The 21,285-nt window shown below is 41.5% G+C and overlaps 1 protein-coding gene across 6 annotated transcripts in view; it reads right to left on the bottom strand.

Moving 5' to 3' along the window:
- Positions 1 to 1,565: 1,565 nt before the first annotated feature.
- AUTS2 (activator of transcription and developmental regulator AUTS2) overlaps positions 1,566 to 21,285 on the bottom strand; it is a 798,248-nt gene continuing 778,528 nt past the window's right edge. For all 6 annotated transcript variants that reach the window (XM_054210341.1, XM_054210344.1, XM_054210343.1 and 3 more), the window contains 8 exons: positions 20,270 to 20,341; positions 18,490 to 18,519; positions 16,835 to 16,906; positions 12,954 to 13,095; positions 12,330 to 12,407; positions 10,840 to 10,923; positions 9,708 to 9,930; positions 1,566 to 4,714 (listed from right to left, as the gene is read on the bottom strand). In XM_054210341.1, coding sequence (XP_054066316.1) covers positions 3,475 to 4,714; positions 9,708 to 9,930; positions 10,840 to 10,923; positions 12,330 to 12,407; positions 12,954 to 13,095; positions 16,835 to 16,906; positions 18,490 to 18,519; positions 20,270 to 20,341 — 1,941 coding nt within the window. In that variant the 3' untranslated portion in view covers positions 1,566 to 3,474. The remainder of the gene's footprint in view (positions 4,715 to 9,707; positions 9,931 to 10,839; positions 10,924 to 12,329; positions 12,408 to 12,953; positions 13,096 to 16,834; positions 16,907 to 18,489; positions 18,520 to 20,269; positions 20,342 to 21,285) is intronic.

Genomic DNA, 21,285 nt, shown 5'->3' on the forward strand with positions numbered 1-21,285 from the left:
ATGTTTTGAATGGAAACCCCTGCTAACAAAGATTAATTTCTCTATACCTGCAAGCTAACGTCCCTGTATCAAACTTTTGAAAAGCAATGAATGCATCTGAAAAAGTTTAAAAGCATTAAAAATATTGTTTCATCTCTTACTGTACCTTTCAGGCATATTCCTCTGAGCATCACCACTCCTATAAGAAGACCTGACACCCAGACCTTCAGAGGCATATCGCCACTTAAATTGTATTGAATTCACAGGGAGTGAAATGCCTCAATGCGTTCTGGGACTCTAGAAGTGAGGGTTCATTGGCTTCACTGGGAAATAAGGATCATCAGCAGGAGTATGCTCAGCACCTGGGAGGACAAGGATCATAGTCTGTACAATCAGATACCGCATTTCTTCCCCCTGAAGACACTGAGAAAGCTGTTAGCACTCCTATTACCACGCTTTTGAGATGAGCCTGGAAGATGACGCTCTCGTTAGACCCTCTCTCGTGGGACCCCTCACACTGTATCTGCGTGAGCTTGCTCCAATAGTTTCCAACCTTCTACAGCCATCTATAACTGGTTTCCTTCAGAAGCTTGGAAGCTGTTTAATGATGCGCATCCAGAAGACCAAGACACGGGTTCCTCGCAGAGAAAAGAAAAAAAGCTCTTTTCGCACACCATGCTACCGTACATTCTGCACAGTTTACACAAAATTGGATTTTACAAAAAACATAGGGCTATTCTTTTCTCCTAGTTACATGGTTGAAATTCATGGAAATGTCACTTTCATCAGATTTACATGGGAGCAAGAGTAGAATACAAACAGAAGTGCTACAGGGCTGAAGAGAGAAAAAACCTCAGACTTGTATATATGGCTGCATGCATTAATTGGTTACCAAAACAACTGGCAATTATTGAGGGAGAAGAAAGACTTCCCAAATCTTCCTCAAAAAAACAAATTTCAGTGTCACCAGTTACCTCTGCCAGACTAACTTGGATAAAGGTTTTGAAGGATTTGCACCAAGCTTGTGAAAAAGAATAATAATTAAAAAAAAAAATCCCCGAACTAAAAAACCCTCTTGGAAATCGTATATCATGAGGAGCCAATTTTTTTCTCAAAAAAGGACACCAAGAAAGCTGTACTATGGAGAACTAAACAATTTGCAAGAAATTGGACATATTTACGTACAAATTGTTCATAGTAACCGACAGCCATATTCTTAGCTGATGAAAACTGGTAAAATGCCATTGGCTTGTGTGGAACTGCACAAATTCACAGAAGGGCTTGCATACGGCCACGCATTTAAGTATGGGACTATCGTGAAAGACCAACTGGTCGGTTAACTAAAAGCTACGGTAAGCAGGGTGTCACTATATTTGAAAGAATCTGGACAAGCCAAAGATCCGGTCTCCTTTTTGTTCCTTTTTTCCTGATGACTACAATAATTTTAATTAGATGGCTTATAAAAGCTTGCCATTTCCATCACATTTTTAATAGCTATTTCTTCTGAACAAAACCCCACTCTTGGGAAAAAGTATTTCTTCCCCATAGCAATGATGGGGTACTCCACACAAAGAAGCACCTAGCAGTTTAGTTCACATTTTTTAATAACATGGCACAATTTACATTACACAAGTCTTCGCTGATGAGGAAACATGCTGAAGATTGAGAGCCGCTTCACTTTTCTTTTCACATAGGATCTAGAAAGGACTTTATTACATACAGGATAAACAGCAAAAAGGTTTGTATATAACAATCTCTTTACAATACTGAAAGCTACCACTACGGTTCCAGTGTACATATTCTTCAGGATTGGGGTTTTTTTGTATTTTTCCTTTTGTTCTTAAAAAAAAAAAAAAAACCACTGCACAACATCTGGAGTTCACAAAATCTGAAGCTCACAACTAAACCTTCAGTTGACTACTAAAATAGATCTCTGATCATTAGAAACAACTGTCTGTAGTTAACTTTTTTCTTTTTTTTTTTTTTTTTTTGCCAAAACAGGATAACAACTTCAGATAGCACTTTAATACACTAGAAGACCAATGGAACTAATTTTATTTCATACATATATTTTACAGTCCAGTAGACAAGATATTGAATTCTCTCTGATAAAGTCATATTCTCTCCAAATATTTAGACAAGAAACTTAACACATTATAAAAAAGTGTGTTATGAAAAGACAGATTTCAGAAGATTGATGCATATTTTTAAAAAGGACCATGTTCTTCATGTTATTTCACGTCTTCTATGATTAGGGAACAAGAAGGCTGACCTGTTAACTATTCACAGACTTTATTACCAACTGAAATACAATAAATTGCATTATGAAATCTGCATCGGAGTTCATTAATTAAACTACTCATCCACAGTGAAAACATGTCCATCATTTAGAAAAGTATTAGCTTTCTTGTAGGATTTGTTTCAATGTAGCTAAAAATCACTTAACAAAAAAAAAAGAAAAAAAGTGTGTGTACAGAGAAAAATGACACACTGGCAATAAAAATAAACCCAGACATGAATGGCTATCAGCAGATGTTCTTCCAAAAATAAATTTGACATGTTAAGTGAGGAAGTTCTGGAAGATATCCAGCATTTGATTATAACTGTTTAACCCAGATTAATGTGACTAAAACCCAGTCCGTCATGACTTACAGTATCAGTGATTACAGATCGCTAACCCTGACGCGTTCTAAGGAATACATGAGCTACAGTAACATCAGCGTCCTGATGCAGGGGTTCAGACAGAAAACTACACTTCTAACGGGCTGCTGCTTCATCAAAACAAGCAAGAGAAACAGGTTCCTATTATAGATGAGCTTGTTCAGGGAAAATATGACTTTAATTATGTTGTGTGTTGAAAAGGCTCCTTTGAGTTATAAAGGCTTTTGTGAAAAGCCTTAAAATTCATTGCATAGTTGAAGGGGTTTAGCTGTCTATAACAATATATGTAACACAGCATAAGCAGACTGTGTTGATCAATATTAAGTTTGCAAATAGCACAGTTTAAGAAGTATTAATGTATTATGTTACTTAATTTTACCTATTTACATTTGTACAAAGTAAAGCTTTCATCTTACCCTTTTTGCATATATGAACCATTAACCCATGAAGCAATCTTTTTACATAAATATCTACAATTATCTTCACTTCTGGTCTGAAAGAGCGTTGTATGGTTGACATTGGTGGTGGTTTTTTTCTAGTCAAATCATTCAGATTAATGTCTTGTTCTTCAGTTCAAATTTTGAAATTTTTAAACTAGGAATAAAATAGAGTAGGAGACACGAGGAACATATGGACTTGGCTAAAAGATCTGGAAAATTTCAACATATAATATACAAAAGAACCATTTCAAAATCTTTGCACTCGGGTCTATACATATTGTACAGTGGGTCACATCCCCAGTCTGTATCAATGACTAGTAAGAAGGTCTTTATATTATGTTCATTTACAACGTTCTGTCCCTCTTTCTCTGGTTTTTATTTATTCTCACTCTGCTTATCGAGCTTCAATGTCCTTGAGGGTGTGAGAAGGAGGCCTCTCCCTCATCTCTGTTGACAGAGGAGTAGTCCTTCTGGGAGACCCAGGCCGAGGTCCCAGAGTCGAAATAAGAGGTGGAGGGGCACTGAGAGCTGCTGTGGGGGGAGTTTTATTGAGGATGCCATTTTGGTGGCCCGTCGGGGGACTGACTCTGGGGTAGTGCATGCTAGGAAGTCCTGGCGTGATTAGGCTTGGGTGAGGCAGGTGCCCATCCAAGGCGGCAGGGTGAACTGAGTGCAGGCGTGCATGTTCATAGTCCTCTCTGAGCATGTGCAACCGCTCCCTATCATCCAAGTGGTTGCCCCTCTCATGCTCACGTCGAGGGTCAACAGAGAGAGGGTGGTGGTGATGGTGGTGGTGATTGTAGTCATGAGGTTCCCGATCCCTGAATGACCTGTCTGCTTCATATAATCTTGGCGTAGAAAGACGATGAAGGGGGTCATTTCTTAGCAAAAAGTCTCTGCCCAGGGGGTCTCTCCGATGAATATCTAGCTCTCTGTAAGGATCTCTTAAGGGATCTCTCATTGGATCCCAGTGGAAAGAAGGATAGGGGAAACGTTCTCCACCAGGAATTGGGCTAATTCCCATAAAAGGGGTCATCATGCGAGTCCTATCCAGGCCACTGATGCTGTTCATGTGATGTATACCAGTTACACCTACAGTCATGGGCATAGACACTAAAGGACTTGGATGGACGTTAGATGTGGATATAGGTGGTGGCTGATCAGATGACCTATGAGTCTGAGGTCCCTCAGGTTGAACATCATGGTCTTCCTTTCGCTCCTCCTTCACTTTGACTTCATTGCTTTTCTTCGGATTATCGTACGCTGGCTCGTTCTTCCTCTCGGCCTCACGGTTTGAAGTACTGTTAGGCCTGGTGCTCTCCACAACGGGGGGCCTGGCATAGGGTGAAGGAACCCTAGACATTTGCTTAGACTCTTCCACCACTCGGCTTTCATGGCTCAGGCCTTCTTTCTCTGAAATATAGTTGTCCTTCACCTTGTGCTCTTCAACATTAATTTCCTTCCGAGATTCGGAGTGATCCCTCTCTCGTTCTTTGGGTTTCTCTTTTTCTCGAACCTCGGGATTCAGATGGCTCCTGATCTGCTCGTTTGAGCTGCGATTATGTCCGAGCGAGTTTACTGGATGGATAGGTGCTGGCGAAGGATGGCTGGAGTGTCTTTTCTCAATGCTCTCCCTAGAAGAAAGAGAAGTGTAAAAATGAAGGCATGAGAAACTCTGCACATAAAGCGTCTACTCGCTGCTTTGCAGAAAGCTAATGACATGCACCATTAAATGCACTGTTCCTCTTGCACACCCAACACAACAGAAGAACATCCCATCTCTAAACTAGGCCTATTCTGTTATCTCGACCCAGGCGAAGAAGATCCCCAAAGCTGCTTTGTGAATGATCTGATTGAGATTTCAAACAGTGAAGTCCATAGAAGGCTCCTAAGGGGATCTAGCTCTAGTACACATATTTCTAAGACAATGCCTTTAACTGTTTGCAAAGAAGAGAGAAAGAAATAAAAACATACTAATTTAATCCAAAAAAAGTGAGGCAGTGACATCCAAATTACACGGTTAATAGTATTTTACCTGCTTCTTCTATTAACAATACATTTGGGAAAACAAATGATATTTTGTTCAAATGACTTTTTAAAAAATTTCTAGACCTATGTACATTACTAATTTCTTATCTCTATTTTCTTCAATCTTCTAGATTTTCAAGTTACTTCTCACAATTCAATTTACTTCTGAAAATTGAAAACTAAAACCTCTCAAGACACCAGTACTGATGGACAATCCACCTCTCTGAACAGGTAGGCCCTTCTCTAAGTGTGCAATGAACCTCAGTGCAAGTGTTTTAATCGAGGCGGCCATCATGCAGAGATTGTGCGTTGGCTTCCTCAGCAGAGAGCAGGCTACCCTACGTGCCCCTCATTCAGGCTAGCTCTCAAAACATCATCTCTCTGGATTCTGCTGCTCTTCAGATTACCAACCCTTTCCCATTTCTAGGGTAGAGCAAGCAGAGCAGGGCCAGGGCCAGTGCATCTCTCTGCCAATGCCAGGAAGTCTCAAAATACTGTGAATTTATTCCATCTTTCAAACCTATTTATGTGACACAAAAGATTAGAGAATTTAATTGTTCTGGCAGCGGACAAAAACCTCAATATGTGAGTGGATCCTGTACCAACAATTTTCTGGAAGCAGTGTTGACCAGGAGTTGTTACGGGCAACACTCGGGGAAAAAGCTTTCCTATTTAAAATGAATCAAAATCATAAGGTAAATCTAATTCCTCGGTCCGATGATTTTAACGTCTCGCTAACTTCAGCTGATCTCTGAGTTGGAGTCTCTCCATAAAGAGAGCCCCAGATACTCAGTGTCGCACACTTGCTGTTTGCTGAGCATGGAAATTCTGTTCCATGTGGGGTGATGGACAACGGGCTGTTAAAAGCAAAAGCGAGGGACAGGCAGTGAGGCCCTCTGAAGTCCCAAACCAGCTCCAGTGGACGTGGCTTCTCTCTGGGTGCTGCAGACTCTGCTTAGCAAAGCATAACCTGAACACACTCGGATGAGGACAGAAGGTTGAAACTCACTCTGGACGAGATGAGCAAGAAATACTGGTTGGCTGAAGGGCAACTCAGAGGGTGACTTTGAAGTGGACACTTGGCTCCTTCACCTGTACAATTTCTGCTACCTACTTTTTTTGCTGAGCTGAACTGCATAAGTACCCATAGGTACTTTTGGATGGTGAAACTGCAGCAACTGCCAAAAAAATATCTTTGGAAAGGAAACTCTCATTATTATAACGTCACCAGATGCATCTTTTGCTGTGTCTAGACTGAATTGTTGAAACTGTCGTTTTATGGGCCATGTCTGAGAGCCCTCAGAGAGTACAGAATGTGACTGTTAGAAAACATTTGTAAGTTGGAGCATTTGATACCAGAACTGCCCAGTCTGCACCGACTACCAATTAACTCCTTGGTATCAGGTTCTACTTTGATTGACTGTGCCCTAAACAGTCTGGAAATTGTGCCCTGGCTCTAATTTCCCTCCTCTTGCTTTCCACCAAAAGTTGAGGCATTTGATTTAACAGCTTCCAGATTTGGACACAGTGAGACCACGTCAAGGCACTCCAATGAAGGCTTCTCAACGGGAAGACTCAATTCTTTTACGTTGCTGGGAAAACACTGGCTTGTAGGCTCTGGAATACCTAGTCTTTTATTTATTTTGCTCATGGGACTAGTTCAGAGGGCACCCTTAATTGTTAATTCACAAGGAGAGCTCATTGAGTCCTTTTGCTGATATTTAATCAATTTTCTATGTAATTGATGTATTTTAAATTATGCATAAAATTTAGAGAAAATAGCAGGCATTTTCTGTAACCGAAGAAAAATATACGTGCAACCAAAATAACATACTCCTTGGCCAATTTCATCCTATTCAATTACAGCGATGTTATTATCTCAAGAGCCTATTGATTACGTAGCGCACTTAAGTGAACGACATGTAGTTCAGTGGTCAGAGACGGAATAATTTTTTATCCTCAGGTCTGTTGAGGGCTCCTTAGGTTAATAACATGGGAACAGCTCTAAGCCTCTGTTTTCCACAAAGAAACTTAAGATCATGTTCTCAAATGAACTTATTACTAAGTGAGGTATGTTCTGAGGCTGTATGCTACACTGAAAAATACTGAGTATCTTATGCCCAGTACTTTGCCTCATTTATGTTGATAAAAAGATAATAGATTCTTGGGGTGTTTTTTTTAATGGTCTAGGATTACATACACTTAAATGTCATTATTAGAATGGAATTCCTCAGTGACCTCTTTGAAACAAAATACCACTGAGAAGCAACAAATCCTGTTTATCACAATAGCTATTTTTACTGTGTTTTTTTTCTAATGCTGGGCTGGAGGAACGGAGTCCTTGAAACAAAAAAACTCCACAACTGCAAACGATGTCCCAGGAGAAAGTGGGCACCACATCAGGCCATTGCAGGGTGACTCCCCAGCCAGCTCTGCACCTAGGAAAGGTTCACAGATTGTAGTTTCGTATTATCTACGCTATCTTGAGGGATTTACCTTATCCCAGTCTAGCTGGGAGGGGGCTATGGTTCACTGGCCGTACGGCGTACCCAAAAGAGCAACCAGTGATTCACTGCACCCCACTCTAACACCGGTCTTAGGCGGGGAAGAACCGAGCTAAGAGGTAGCTCTGAGGTACCTTTCCACTGATAACAGAAGAAAACTAAGTGAGTGCTTTTGGACAGAGGGCCCGTTTGGGGACTGATAAAGTTAGGCCCTTGATGACAGGATGATTTTGAGATCAAATCGTACCTCCAGGCATGATTCCCAGTTCTTCCTGTTTGGGCATATTAGCTTAAAATAGGTAACAGAGACTGGGACCTCAACTAGAAAGCAGGGCTACATCCTCGCCCCGCTGGGTGCCACTGAAGAGAAAAGAATAGGTACGAGAGGCTCACAAACTGCTCCAGGCATTATCTATGCTGGGAGCACGTCTCCAGGAAGGGATTCTCAGCATCTCCTCATGGAGGCAACAGTGTGAGCACGCTGCAAAGGAGAACTCTTCAAAACCACACAGACAGATGCACAGCAACACTAGATCGGCGAAAACGTTATTGTACTAAACCGGTGGCCATCACTGTGCAGAAGTATGAAGTATGAATGACGCTTACTTTTAAAGTCTCAAATTATTGAAAATAAATATGTTCTGAGCTATGACATGGAGTTCGGCAATGCCAAAGCAGCTTGCAAGGAATGTATTTCTGAAAGGGATTTTCTTCAGCAGGAACACTTCATAAGGAAACAACAGAACAGCAACTGAAATAATCACATAATTCTAAAGACTACCCATATCATTAGTAACTAAAACGCTTTGCCATTCAAGCCAGTAAAGTTACTCACATGCTTAAGCATTTTGCAGGACAGAATCCCCAATTTGTAACAGCAATTTATTTTGAAGCATTAACACCAGACATGAAAATAATGAAGCTATGCTACCAAACAGAAAATATTCCAAATGGAAAATGTAGGTGAAAAAAATCTGTAGTTTGACTTGCTCTTCACACTTTACAATAACACAGCAAGGCTCTTAAATGTATTTTTAGAATATCTAATGTGTTAGCATAACTTCTTTTAGAAAAGGCTACTAATGCGTATATTTGGGTTAGTGACAGAGAAGTCAGAAAAGCACATCTCCTAAATATTCTTTTATGTTAAAAAACTAGAAACAAATAGCCATTATGTAGTAAAGTCATGTGCAAACTTAACAGGAAAGCCACTAAGCCACAACTGAAAAAGCTGAAATCAGCCTCTCTACATTTTTCAAGGAAGGCATGACACTTGCTGAATGGCAAATTCTTATAATTTGGTACTTAAGAGGAATTGTTACTGAGTTAACTGTATAATGGGAACAGTCCTGACAAAAAAATATATGACCAGGTTTTACTTTTCATTAACCCTTCCCAGCCTGGACATGTTAGCGTGCTAGTCCATGATAACACTGATTAAAAACTGTGCTTGAAGGTGTGGAACAGCAGTGCATGTGTGTGTGGCTTTTTTTTGAGGGGAATTAAGGTTGATTTAGTGAACTGCATGCACTGAAACTTACTGGGGTATTGGAACGTGACATACCCAGTGCATTTTATAGTGCTATAATTTTACAATTTTATCAGTGGTCCCTCTGCTCAGTCCATTTTTGAGGAGGTTATTTGTTTTGCAGACAAGGTCCAATTTAAAAAGTTATTTAAGTATTCAAAGGTGCAGATATGCGCCTCATGGACTTTATAATCATTTTTCATCCTGTCAGGCACCTATCTACACGTTAAGTCTTCAAAAGACCTATGGAAATGTGACCCACAAGGTAACAGAACTGCGTGGGTTTGATTCTATTCTCACTTGACGCTGCCTGAACTCTGCTCCAGCAAAGCTCCTTCTGATGAAGTGCGGTGCAAGCGAGAAGAGAAACAGATGCCGTAGGAAACACCCGAGTTAGAAACCTGCATCTTCCATAGTGCCTCGCGTCAGAGGCAGCAGCGGTGTCAGCTCTCCAGGTGTCCCTCTACTGAAGCTCTGGTTTAACAATGTGCCAGGCTGGGAAGGGTTAAAAGCGGAACAGAGCCCCAAGCTTTGAACTAGACAATTCTTGGAAGTGTTCTTTCGTACCTTTCTTTGTCATCTTTACTAACAGATGAGTCTCGTTTATCTACATCTCTATCTCTGTCATGAGCTGCAGCAGATGAACTGCGCTCCAGCTCTCCTGGCTTCAGCCAGGGCGGAGGGGTCGGGAACGAAGGAGGAGTTCGGTGCAGTCGGTTCCAGGGCTCGTGAGGGTTGCTAAAGCTCTGCATACTGGGGCCATCCTTGTGGCCGAACATTGAGTTGGGTGCTGAAATGGTGAAGTGGAAAACAAAAAGGTTTAAGAAAAAGGTATGCTCTAGTGAAGGTACTTACCAAAAAAACTTTTACAGCACTCAGAGTTAAAATGAATACATATTATTGGGAGCTGGAAAAGGAAAGGAAATTAACAGAGATTCATTAGAGGGTCTCATTCCTAAAAATGGGCAGGCATCTGACAGCTGTTTTAATTGGAAAGGGAAATGCTGTGGATAAAATTGACAAGGGATGACGTAGTAAGATAAAAGTGACAATGATCCTTATTCCAAATATTTTGGAGACATCAGGAAATGACCATTATACGGACTATAAATAATGGAACTTGTTGCATTTGATCCTGAACCAAAGTAAAATAATACGTGACCGAAATCATGCCAGATTTGAAGTATGGAGAAAGAGAGTGATTTTTAAAAAGATGATCTTTTGTGACTGGCCAAATCTAAAGAAATGTTGATGATCCTGGACAAATAAATGCAGGTTAGTGATCTTTTCCAGGCACATGTCCTGGATTACTGGTGAGAAAGGAAAGAAAAACGTTCCCATCCACAGCTAGGGATGCTGCACACATTAACTATCTTTGAACATGCAACAAAACCATGAGAAATTTCACAAACTCCTTAAATTCACAGGTTCTATATTCTTTTATTTCTGTTTTATTTACTGAACAATGTAATGGTGACATTTAGCACTATGTTGAACCCAAACTAAGTAACCAGTAGAAAATAATTTACTGATGACTCAAAAATGATGTTATTTAGAAGAAAAAGATCGCTTTTCAAATTCCCATCTCTTAGTGGTATGTGATCTAAGCAACTGGTAAAAAAGACAGCAAGCGGTCACCATCACTCAATATCCTGAATTACACAGCGAACAAGAAGTCATAAACAAAGAGGTTACTCACTAACTGTCGGGTTCCCGAGTCCCCCGAAGGCATTACTACCCACCGCGGTGAGGCCGCTGAAGGAAGCCGGTCGGTTGAAAGGCTCTGCAAACCAAAGGAAACAGCTGAAGCTCACTGGCATGTTGGGAATTATGATAAAGCATTAGCGTGTCCTCCACCTGCATTACGGCTGCACGAGAGCTCTTTCTGTGCCCATCTGTAGTTGAACATCATCCTCCTACCACACAGCAGTGATTGTGAGGGGGTGGGACATAAAAAAAACATATTTTTTTTTCAATGACAGTACGCATGGGGTCATCTTACTAGAAAAACTTCCTCTTCGAAGAAAAACGAGAAGTTAAAGTACACGTGGTATTTGGGCCTGTACTTGTGCATGAGTAGCTGCTTCATTTAAAACCTACACACATCTCCATTTTAATTTCTTTTTATTCCCTTCCAATTGGTCTTTCTCTTCCATGGTCTTTCCCAGGAAACGTTCCTGGCTAGCAAGACTATTATTAACTCTGGCAGCTGTGCTCCAAAACACTTTCAGGCCATATCTCCTAAACCATAGCCAGGATATAAATAAAATGTCCTATTATACTGACGTGTCATGCTGACCTGAACGTTTTGTAATACTCTTGATATTTATTGCTAATACTATACGAAAAAAACTAGTATGGACTGAAAAATATTGGCATAATTTTTTTTAGTAGTTCAGGCATAGAGGATATAGGTAAGTCATATGAAGCAAATTCTCTTCTCAATTTATTTTGGAGAAGTCAAACTATTTTGATGAAACTACTTCTGATAAGTACCAGCCCAGAGAAAAGGAAGACCAAACCTAGCATCTTCTATAGGCAGCTAAGCGCAGAATGATAAACCTACATCCTGACTCTGCTGTATCAATTGGGTGACCCACCCAAATCCTTCCCTACACCAAATAAAATGACAATTTAAGGTCTTGATCTCTGATGCTCCCACAGGCAGCAGACAACCTTACTGCAACCCCAGTAAGTTCAAAGGGAAATAACAGCATTTGGTAACTTGGCTGGTTCGATTTTTAAATGCATATTCATTAATTTTCACTAACAGACACATTTGAGGCCAGATCACAGGATTTTAAGGATATATTTGCCACTCACTCCCACGGAAAAACAGACATCTAATACGAGTTAGGGAAAAAAATACCTCTATGAACTGAAGCCTTAACCTTAGGGCATTGGTTTTGACTGGTTATAAACATGACTACAGTGAAACCTAACCAGCCCGGTCAACTCTGCTCTTCCAACATCCAGACTGTTTCCAGAAGTATTTCAAAACCTACTGTCAGTGATACCATTATGTGTATTTAGAACTGCTGCTTGGGTAATGGCTAAAACACGCAATTTGTAAAGATTAAGTAGGTGGGATACTCCAAGAGTCTCCACATGGGCAACCTTTAATGGCCTCAGTGGCCAATGTCTGTTACTTCTGAGCTGTATTTGCCGTTAGTGGCAGAGAGAACTTACCTAAGTGAGCGGCTGGGTTGAGAAAGTTGCTGTGGTGAGGTGGTGGGCCAAAAGGGGTGCCGGCTGGGTGACCCCCACCTGCCAAAACAAAGCAAAAGGGGTGAATTCCTAGGAAAAGCTCACAAAGGGACTCACTGTGCTCTGGACTTGACTGTCATTTCTTAAACAGCAGCTGACGTGAGCAGAGATTGCTGCACACTCAGCTCAGGATCCTGCACAAACAGCAGCTGCTTTTCTAGACAGAAATTCCCAGTTGGAGTATAAGGGGCAGCGCGTGCATGCGTGTGTGCGTGTGTGTGCGTGTGTGCATGTGGTTTCAGTATGGAAAAAAAGAGCACGTAGAATACAGCATACTTCCAACCTGTCATCTCCACGATGCGTCTGACACCACTGTGTGAAGAAACATTCCTCCATTTACTACCTGTACGTCATTTCCAGCAGGTTGGGCTTGTTTAAAAGCACACAGAATAATTTTAAAATATTTATCAAATAGGCTAACAGCCCCTGGCATGTCTTGCAAAGAGTTCGTAAGCCAAAGCATAGGGGAGCTTCCCTTTAACACGGCAAGGATTAGCATTTTAACGAGCATGCCACAGGAAGGAGACTTTGCTTCTCAGTACTCACTGGCTGTGGAGAAGAGAGTGGAGGGCCGGGCCAGGTCATGGGGATGATGGATGGCTCCAAAAAGGCTGGGGCCTGGTGGCCTGCTCAGAAATTCAGGTTTCAGGCCGAAGTCCAGCTTGTGCGGATCAGACTGCATCTGTTTCTGAAATGTAAAAACAGAATTTGGAAGAGACTGTCCTAAAAGATAGCAATAAAGGACACTTGCAGAACGAGGTGGGCATAGAAATTTACTCATACTAACTGAGGTTTTAACAAGAACATTAGGTTTTGGGACCCCGAGCATCGGTGCACAGCTATTTTCCTGGAAGGCGGAGAGAGAAAATCTCAGGCTCCCGATGCACATTTCCTGCAAATTCCAACAGTGTTTTCACATATGCTCACATCCATCCCTCTGGAGCAAAGCGTTTCAGCACAGACCCGACTTAAAGAACAACCATAAAAATCCACGAAGAAGCCTCAGACACTTGTTTAGCTGTAAGAACAGCCCTGACTTAAAAGAATCAAACCCAAGCCGAAGAGACGCGGCTGATGGCGGGTGGGCAGGCATGTGAAAAGCTGGGTGAAAGCACCACCTGCAAGAGGCACGGCCCCCGCTGCCCCTCTTCTCCCGCAGGAACCCCCTTGCTGGACGGCAGGGCAGAGACAACCCCGCCGACACCAGACCCGCCAATTTTCAACGTCCAGCTGCAATCTAGAACCACTGGATGCAAGTATATCTCTCAGCCCCTCTCAGACTGGAACTGGGCAAGCAAGAGGCTAAAATGAAGCAAATTACAGACAAAGCGTAGTTGAGTCTAAAGAACCGAAATCCCATTTCGGCTGCTTGCACTCCACATCCAAAGCACTGTATGTCGCTGTCTTTATTTACATGGTATTTAGAATCAGCAGGCTTTCTTTTTTTCAGGTAAATTTGCTGAGGTAGCTGTATCGCAGAAGATAAGTGGATGAAGGATGGGCTCTTCTTTGTGCCTTGTACTCATTTTAGCGGTCCCTACTTCAATAGTTTTATAGAATGAAGAGGAAAACCAAATTCCCAATTACCTGTGCTGCCAGAACTCCCTCAACACAGATTGCTGATTAATTGTGCAGGTCAGCTGAAAGGATTTACAAATGTGTACCGCTGAACCAGTAGATCTTCGCAGTAATTCTGCAGCATGTTACGCTTTATAAATCAGTATTTAATACTGCGCCAGCTCAGAGTACAGACTATTACAATGATATAAATATGCATATTATAAAGTTATTACCAAGTTAACGTGCATGCCTGGTACCTTTTTTTCAAGTGCTAGTAACATCTCTATGTAGCTATGAGAACAAAAAAAAAAAAAACACCACAAAAAAAAAAGCAAAGAAAAAGGCTTTATCAATGTTTTGAGGTAATGGCCTGCACGAATATTGAAATGGAAAAGATGGCCAAGTTAAGGTCATGTCTTTTAACGAAGTAACACTGTAGTCCTTTAATAATTAAAAGAAGTTCAGAAAATACAAGTGCCTCGGCTGAAGCCTGCGTGACAGATTTTTATGCTGTGAACTCTTTTTATTCTTCTTTTTAACAACCGAGTTATAAACCTCTGACAGGCATTACTCAGAATATCAAAAGCTGTCTGAAACTTTAATTGCAGCCATATGAACAGTGCGTGCTAAATCATTAAAAAATCCCCTGTCCGAAGAGGAACAGGAATATCATGGATGTGTTAAAAGATTTTTTAATGTGTTGGTTTACCTTAAAATAGTACCAAAGAGAGCTGACGAGATTTATTTTCTCCACAGTTGCTGTTCAGGAGAGCACCCCTCTTGATGATAACCCTTAACGAATGTATTTGAAGTCCAGCAAATATGTAACACCTAAACTCAGGGCCCACTAAAATCGATGTAAATGTCTGCACTAATTTCATGGCGTGTTAGATCGGGCCACAAGGGGCCCAAAAGAGAGGGGGTCAATTACAGACCATAAATTCTCTCTGGAATCCAGGCCAGTAACACACTGGTCAGTCCAAGGAGTGTAAAATTGCTCTGCGGAACCCTGGCTTCGTCTGAAAATTCCCTGGGCGTGCAGACAGGTTACACGGGTCTGAACTGTGTTGTGCTGCAGAGGTATAGGCAGGCAAACAGCATCCACACCTGCATGCAGTTCTTCCCGGGGTCAGGAAGGTTGTGTTTTAAAGTTTCCTATCTTGTCTGCTTCTTCAGTGCCTGCTGTTGCCCTCTGCAAGCAATTACTAGTTGGCCAGGGAGTTATCAATTCTTCCACGCTTCGCAAGCAGTCTGGTGGCACTGCATGCAAACTTGAAATCTCTGAGTAAATGTATTTTATTCCCTGCTCTATGGTCAGGCAGTGCAGAGCTCGTGCAGAAGAAAAGGCACCTTCACAACCCGGGGCTAGAAGGAGAAATCCGCCTGTCTGAGCCTCCAGCCAGAGATTTCACCCGTGGTGGTCGCGTGCCGAGGGGAGGATGTCGTTCCCATGTGGGAGCCTGACAGCCCACGGGGACAAAAACCCCCTCACCTTACTGACTGCAGACCATACCCAATTTTTGACCGAACTGAGATAGTGAAGTACATTTCCCAATTATTCTTGAAATTATCACCATGCACAGCCTCAAAAAGTCAAGTAACATCCTTTCATGTACTTCTGGGCTTTACTCCTGTTTTTTAACATGCAAGATAGAAAAGTATTAGGTAAAAGAAATGGCTGCATGAAAATGGCATTTACTGTGAGTTATAAATACACCAGTATGACCTCTCTCTGAATATCAAATCAAAGAAGATTCAAAGGACATAGATAGCATGGGAATAATAATTTCATTTCAAGAAAATACCTTTTCAATAAAATAAAAAAAAGGACATATAACTCTCTCGGTCTATAATCTTGTCTTTTTTGATAATGGGAAGATGAATGAAGATCACTAGCAGGGGAAACATAAGGAAGCAGAGAAGAGAGATACGTCTACTGCAGCAAATTAACCTGTCAACCTTGTTTAAAAGGGTTATTTTTAAACTCTATTAGCTGCAGGTTTTAGTAGCTGTTCAACATCTTCATATTCTTACGGCACTACCGTACACAATGCAATTGCATACAGAGACTGCTAAGTGCTATGGACTCCTTGTTCATTTTAAATTCTAACGCAAGCTATTGACTCCTAAGTGCAAGTATGAACAGTAAAGAACACCAGCCTTTCCTGACTTACTGCAAATTATTTGTTTTTCTCTGGCATCTGCTTCAGGAGAGCCTAAACTGGCCTTGGCCCTTACCTCTGAAGTCTCAAAGCAAGTATAACAAAGAAGAGATTTCCAGCCCTGTCTTTGGTGAAATGAGACAGTGTCTGGATAACGTTTCTTCCTCTGCGAGGCTGTGGCTGCTCGACCAGCCCATCACATCCAGGTGCCAACCCCCAGCCATGAGATGGGTTGTGAAAAAAGTCTGACGGAAGCCTGTGCGGCCACGCTAGGGACAGGAGAAAATTTCCTGTACCTCGTATGTCCGTGGATATTAATAAGACGAATGGGATACATGTGCCTACCTTCTCCGGACTTAAAAAGATTTAATCTCGATATGCTTGTGTCCTCAGGCATAAATAAAAGCAATGTTGTAGCTCACAGGTGCACCCATTTAGCTGTTCCTACCTACAAACTGGTTGTTAGCGCCTAAGGTCTGCTGTCCTTGGTCCATGGCATCACAGACATTCCTTTGGGACTCTACCTTTAAATTTTTAATTCCGATATGCTATCACTATGAAACGGAAGGTTACGCTGTAGTGCTATGGTTGCTTTAACAAGGCACTAGCCGTAGCGTAGAACTGCTAACAGCGAGAGGCAAACTCTTCCTCTCACAGGTTTGCACTGCACGATTCATCTGAAATTCAGATGCCCAAAAGACCGACCTTGACTTTCTGTTGGTGATGGTATATCTGCCAGGCGATGTGAACATGCATAGCGCACCACTTCCCAGGTTTCTGGAAAAAAAAACCAAAGGGATACAACATGAGTGAGTAACTTTCAAAAACCTGCGATGCTTTATTCTAGCTCTAGCAACTCTTGCCAACTCTTAGCCCAGTCTCTTTTGGTCTAGGGGATTCCCCACGCCAAGACATCTGAAAGCAGAGGGTCTCCCTTCAGCGCCTTCCCTCTCCATCCTCTTGGGAAACCAGAAATGCAAAGAATTTGTCCCTTGCTGAGAAGTTCATCTGGATAGCCAGGAACGCTACTGGTAATTCTCCTCTCCAAATAAACCCTTGCTCAGGTTTTATGCGCTCTTGCAATCTTCTGATGCCGCTGGCTGAGAACGCAGCTCGTGCTGCTGCAATGCAGGACACTGTCTGCAGCGAGCCGCGGCTCTGCAGAGCTGGATTGCCTCACACCTCTGCATTGAGTTCATTTCCCAAAGTACAGCTAGTCGAAGATGAGCCTCTCCACCCAAAGATGAAAATGAAAGCACTTTAGAAGATCACCCTGGTTTTCAAAATGCATCTGACTCCCTCATGTAATACAGCTAGTCTGTACCTCCAAAACTTTAATTCATAAACATACTGAAAAAATTGGAGGTCAGTCAATTCACTCTGTTTGGGAAGTCTCTTCCTGTCACTATGCTTTTACGTCGTGGGGAGGAAAGAACCAGAGTGCTCTTTGGGTTTTCTTGCTGATTTTGTACTCTGCTTCCAGGACATCTGGAAATCTTGTCTGAAAAAGACTCATTCAGGATAGACTTTCTCCAGTTTTGTTATTTAGGGGTCTATAGTTAACAACACAACTAATGATTCCTGCAGATTTAAAAACAATCGCAGGAATTCAAGAATCTCTTCAAGCTACTGGTAACCTAAATGTTTCACAAACTGTGGCATATGCTCTGCCTTCTATTTCTAGGTGTATATCAACCAACGATTAAAACCACAAAAAAATAAAACCCATCTCACACACATACTCATCTAAACTCAAGCCTTTTGCTTATTCCCAGCAACTGACTGTGCTAGTGATTTAACAAGCTCACTTGGTTGGTTCAATCCAAACTAGACCTTCTTGAAGACATTGAAAAATTAACAAAAAACCCCGTTTGGATCACTGAAAGACTGGATCTTTTGATGCTTATTTCTAAAATATTTTGTGTTTGAAGTGGATTTGCCTGTCTGTACTTGACAGTAAGATACTTGGGTGGGAAGTGCCACACTAAATAACACTGAAAACACACAGCAAATAATCAAAAGCAAAATCCTTCAGTCTGCAGCGAAATGAGAGGGGATCACTACCAGGGCAGGTCTCTAGGATTGGGCTCAGGAAACCAGAAGGATTATCAATATTTAACTTCTAGTATTCGTGCTAGGGGGTTGCATGAGAAGAACAGAAACCTTCCAACTTTTGAAACTGTGTATTTTCCTCGAGTGACCCCAAGATGCACACCAAGAAGGACTGACCGCGCTGCTTCGCAAACACGGTGTAAAATACCCGAGATGAATCACGGCGTTGCTTTATAATTAGGCTGCTGCTTTAGCCCGGTGGGGACTGAGACGAGCTTGACAAACTGTATCACAAGAAGATTTCTTACCCTCAGCATGGGCCTGAACGGATCCGTCAACTGTGAAGAAGAAATGACAGCTTGGTTACATGCCTGTCACTCAAACAATTGCTCTAATTAACAAATTTGTATTGCTTCATTAAGAGATGAAATTAAAATGTTATAATTTTACTTTCAAATGAAGCCCTTTCGGATAATAATTAGTCCTTAGCCTCCGTATTCGAGCCGGTCTCCCATCCCCCATGGCTGTTGTACCTGAGTGTTGACAAGCAACTAAACACGCCTCGCACCGAGCGCTCTGTCCTCTGGCAGCATCATTAATTTGTTGATTTAATGCTACAAAAATGGCTGGTTAACTACTCTGAAGAAAAACACAGATCTATCCTTTGGGCAAACTTCTGTTCTCATCTTTCAAAGCAGCTTGGCTCGCGAGAGGATTGGAGAGTGGACAGGGGCCCTTCTTCATGGGCACGATCACACAAATTGGGTCGGAACAAGCTGGAATGGGGTTTCAGACGTGTCCCGGCACAGCAGTGACTGTGTCCGTTCAATGGCTCTGGCATTGGGTCCTTGACTTGCACATTCCGATAGCCACTCTTGCCTGCCTGCTTGCTGGATCTGTTCTCTGGCACAAATGGGCTTTGCCTTAAGTATTTTTCACACTGCAACAGATGCGGGTAAACAGGGGCTGTATAAAAAACAATTTTCTCATTATTATTTTTTTTGTGTGGCCTGTGTTTTTGGGGTAGATTATTTTCCTGTTCGCCTTTTTTTGCAAACACTTCATCAATTAATGCCGGAAAATAAATTCAGTTTATTGGGTATTTCTCATTTGGTTTGGATTTTCTTTTTTGAAATGCAATACTAAAGGAGATTTATAGCTGCAAGAGGTACTTTGCAGATGCAGTGATGGCACCATACATCATCTTGAAATAATCGAAACTACACTGCAAGTTGAAAGGGAGCATAAAGCTAAATGACTTAATGACTGGAGGCTCTAGTTGTCTTTTCAATTAGATAGAATAAACAGAACCGAAAAAACGTGGTTCCTTTTGGTATAAAGCTCAATTACAGCCCCAATTCAGAGCAAACCAAAGTACTGGAACTTGGCATAACCCAAAGGAAATAGCTCTGCCGTGCTTCGAAGTTTAGCCATACCACAACATGGATCTTTAAGGAGAGCTTCCCATTGCTTTGGTCAGAAGAGTGCTGCTAAACATCTGAGTGCATGACGTTCCTCGCCGCAAACAATGTATATTAATTCAAACATTGAAACAACCCAGGGGGATTTGCAAGGAACAGAAAAAGGCTGAGAGACAAAGGCTGAGACAATAAATGCTGTTCACATATGCTAGAACTCAAAAATCCTGAGGCGCCAAGTGATCAATAAAGTGCATCCGTATTTCACTGGTGCAATCAATGATACAGTAACCAAGGGAATAACTGTCATTACCCACATTAAAAACAATTACAGAGTATAAACATAAATCTTGAAGAGGTTTGTACACTTCTACGTTGAATTGGACTTTTATGCCTGTACCTCTGGGCTTGGGGGTACGCCTGCTGGCAGCAAGGAAAGAGCTTTTCCACTGCATAGCATCTATTTGCTTTTGCTAATGATGAACAGAAGTAAGGATCAGGATTTAAATTGTTCTCATACGACTTCCCTAGTACTCATTGACTTAAGCAGTTCCGGCTAAACTTTAGTTTTAGGATGTTAATTTGGACATATTGAAGATGGTAGCTCTAGCATTCAAGGTTTTCAGGAGGAATAGCTTTACTTGAGAAAAACAGAACATTTTCTACAGACCCGTGGATCTTTCTGTAGAAGGGTATGTGGGACAGTTCCAGGTCTGGCCGCAACATCAATAGGATTGGAAGTCTGGAAATACCACACGGAAAGACAGCGTTAATGAGTAACACAATGCATAACAGCAACAGAAAGTGAAAAAGAATATTTCTTCTTCATTAACGTTGCCTAAGCAACGAAGAGGAACTTTTTAAAGAGGAAAAGATAACCATTATAACCCACTTAGTAATATACGTATTATAATTTCAATTTTCAAACTTTCATTGTCCACCAACTTCCCATTACTTTAATGCAAAACATGTGAGGGAACAGTGACTGTTTACCCTGGAAAATCTTTCCACTATCGAAAAGCTGATTAGCAACATACTTCTGACACGGCATCTAAAGGAGCGTCTGGAGGACCCAGCCTGTGCTTTGCTGCGTATCAATGCTCCGCTGGAACTGGCTAAAACTGCCACCCTGACTGTCCACACACAAAGCATCCGTAACCTCTTTAGTCACTGTACGAGGATCTGAACTCCATCCGCAATGAACAGTTACCATAGGGGTATCAGGAAAAAGCAACATCCAGTTGAAAAAAAATGAAAGCTTTTCCCATGATTTGAATGTAAATATTCAGCTAATATAACAACATGCAGCTTTGTGAACAAAACCACAACAAGCCCAAACGAAAAAATCCCTACATTTAGGCAGAGCTTCTTCCTACATCAAAATCGAGAAAAAAAGAAATCAGTACAGTATAACTAACAATTAAGTAACAGAGTTGTTAACAGTCTGATTACCATACACACGAAGAATTCCACTAATGAACTGCAATTTACATATTCAGTCATTAGAGTGGATGGGCCAATTTAAGAAAGAAGGTGTCTTCTCTGCAGAAATTTCACTCTTCAGTTGGAAAGAATACAGACTACAGAATGTGATTTCTTCCCACTTATAAATCAAGAGTGACTTCATGAAAACAAAAGAAAAAAACCCCAAACTCATCATGTTTGTCTATCCCAGCTATCACAAAC

The sequence above is a fragment of the Rissa tridactyla genome, chromosome 7 (genome assembly GCF_028500815.1).
Source record: "Rissa tridactyla isolate bRisTri1 chromosome 7, bRisTri1.patW.cur.20221130, whole genome shotgun sequence".
Lineage (NCBI taxonomy): Eukaryota > Metazoa > Chordata > Aves > Charadriiformes > Laridae > Rissa > Rissa tridactyla.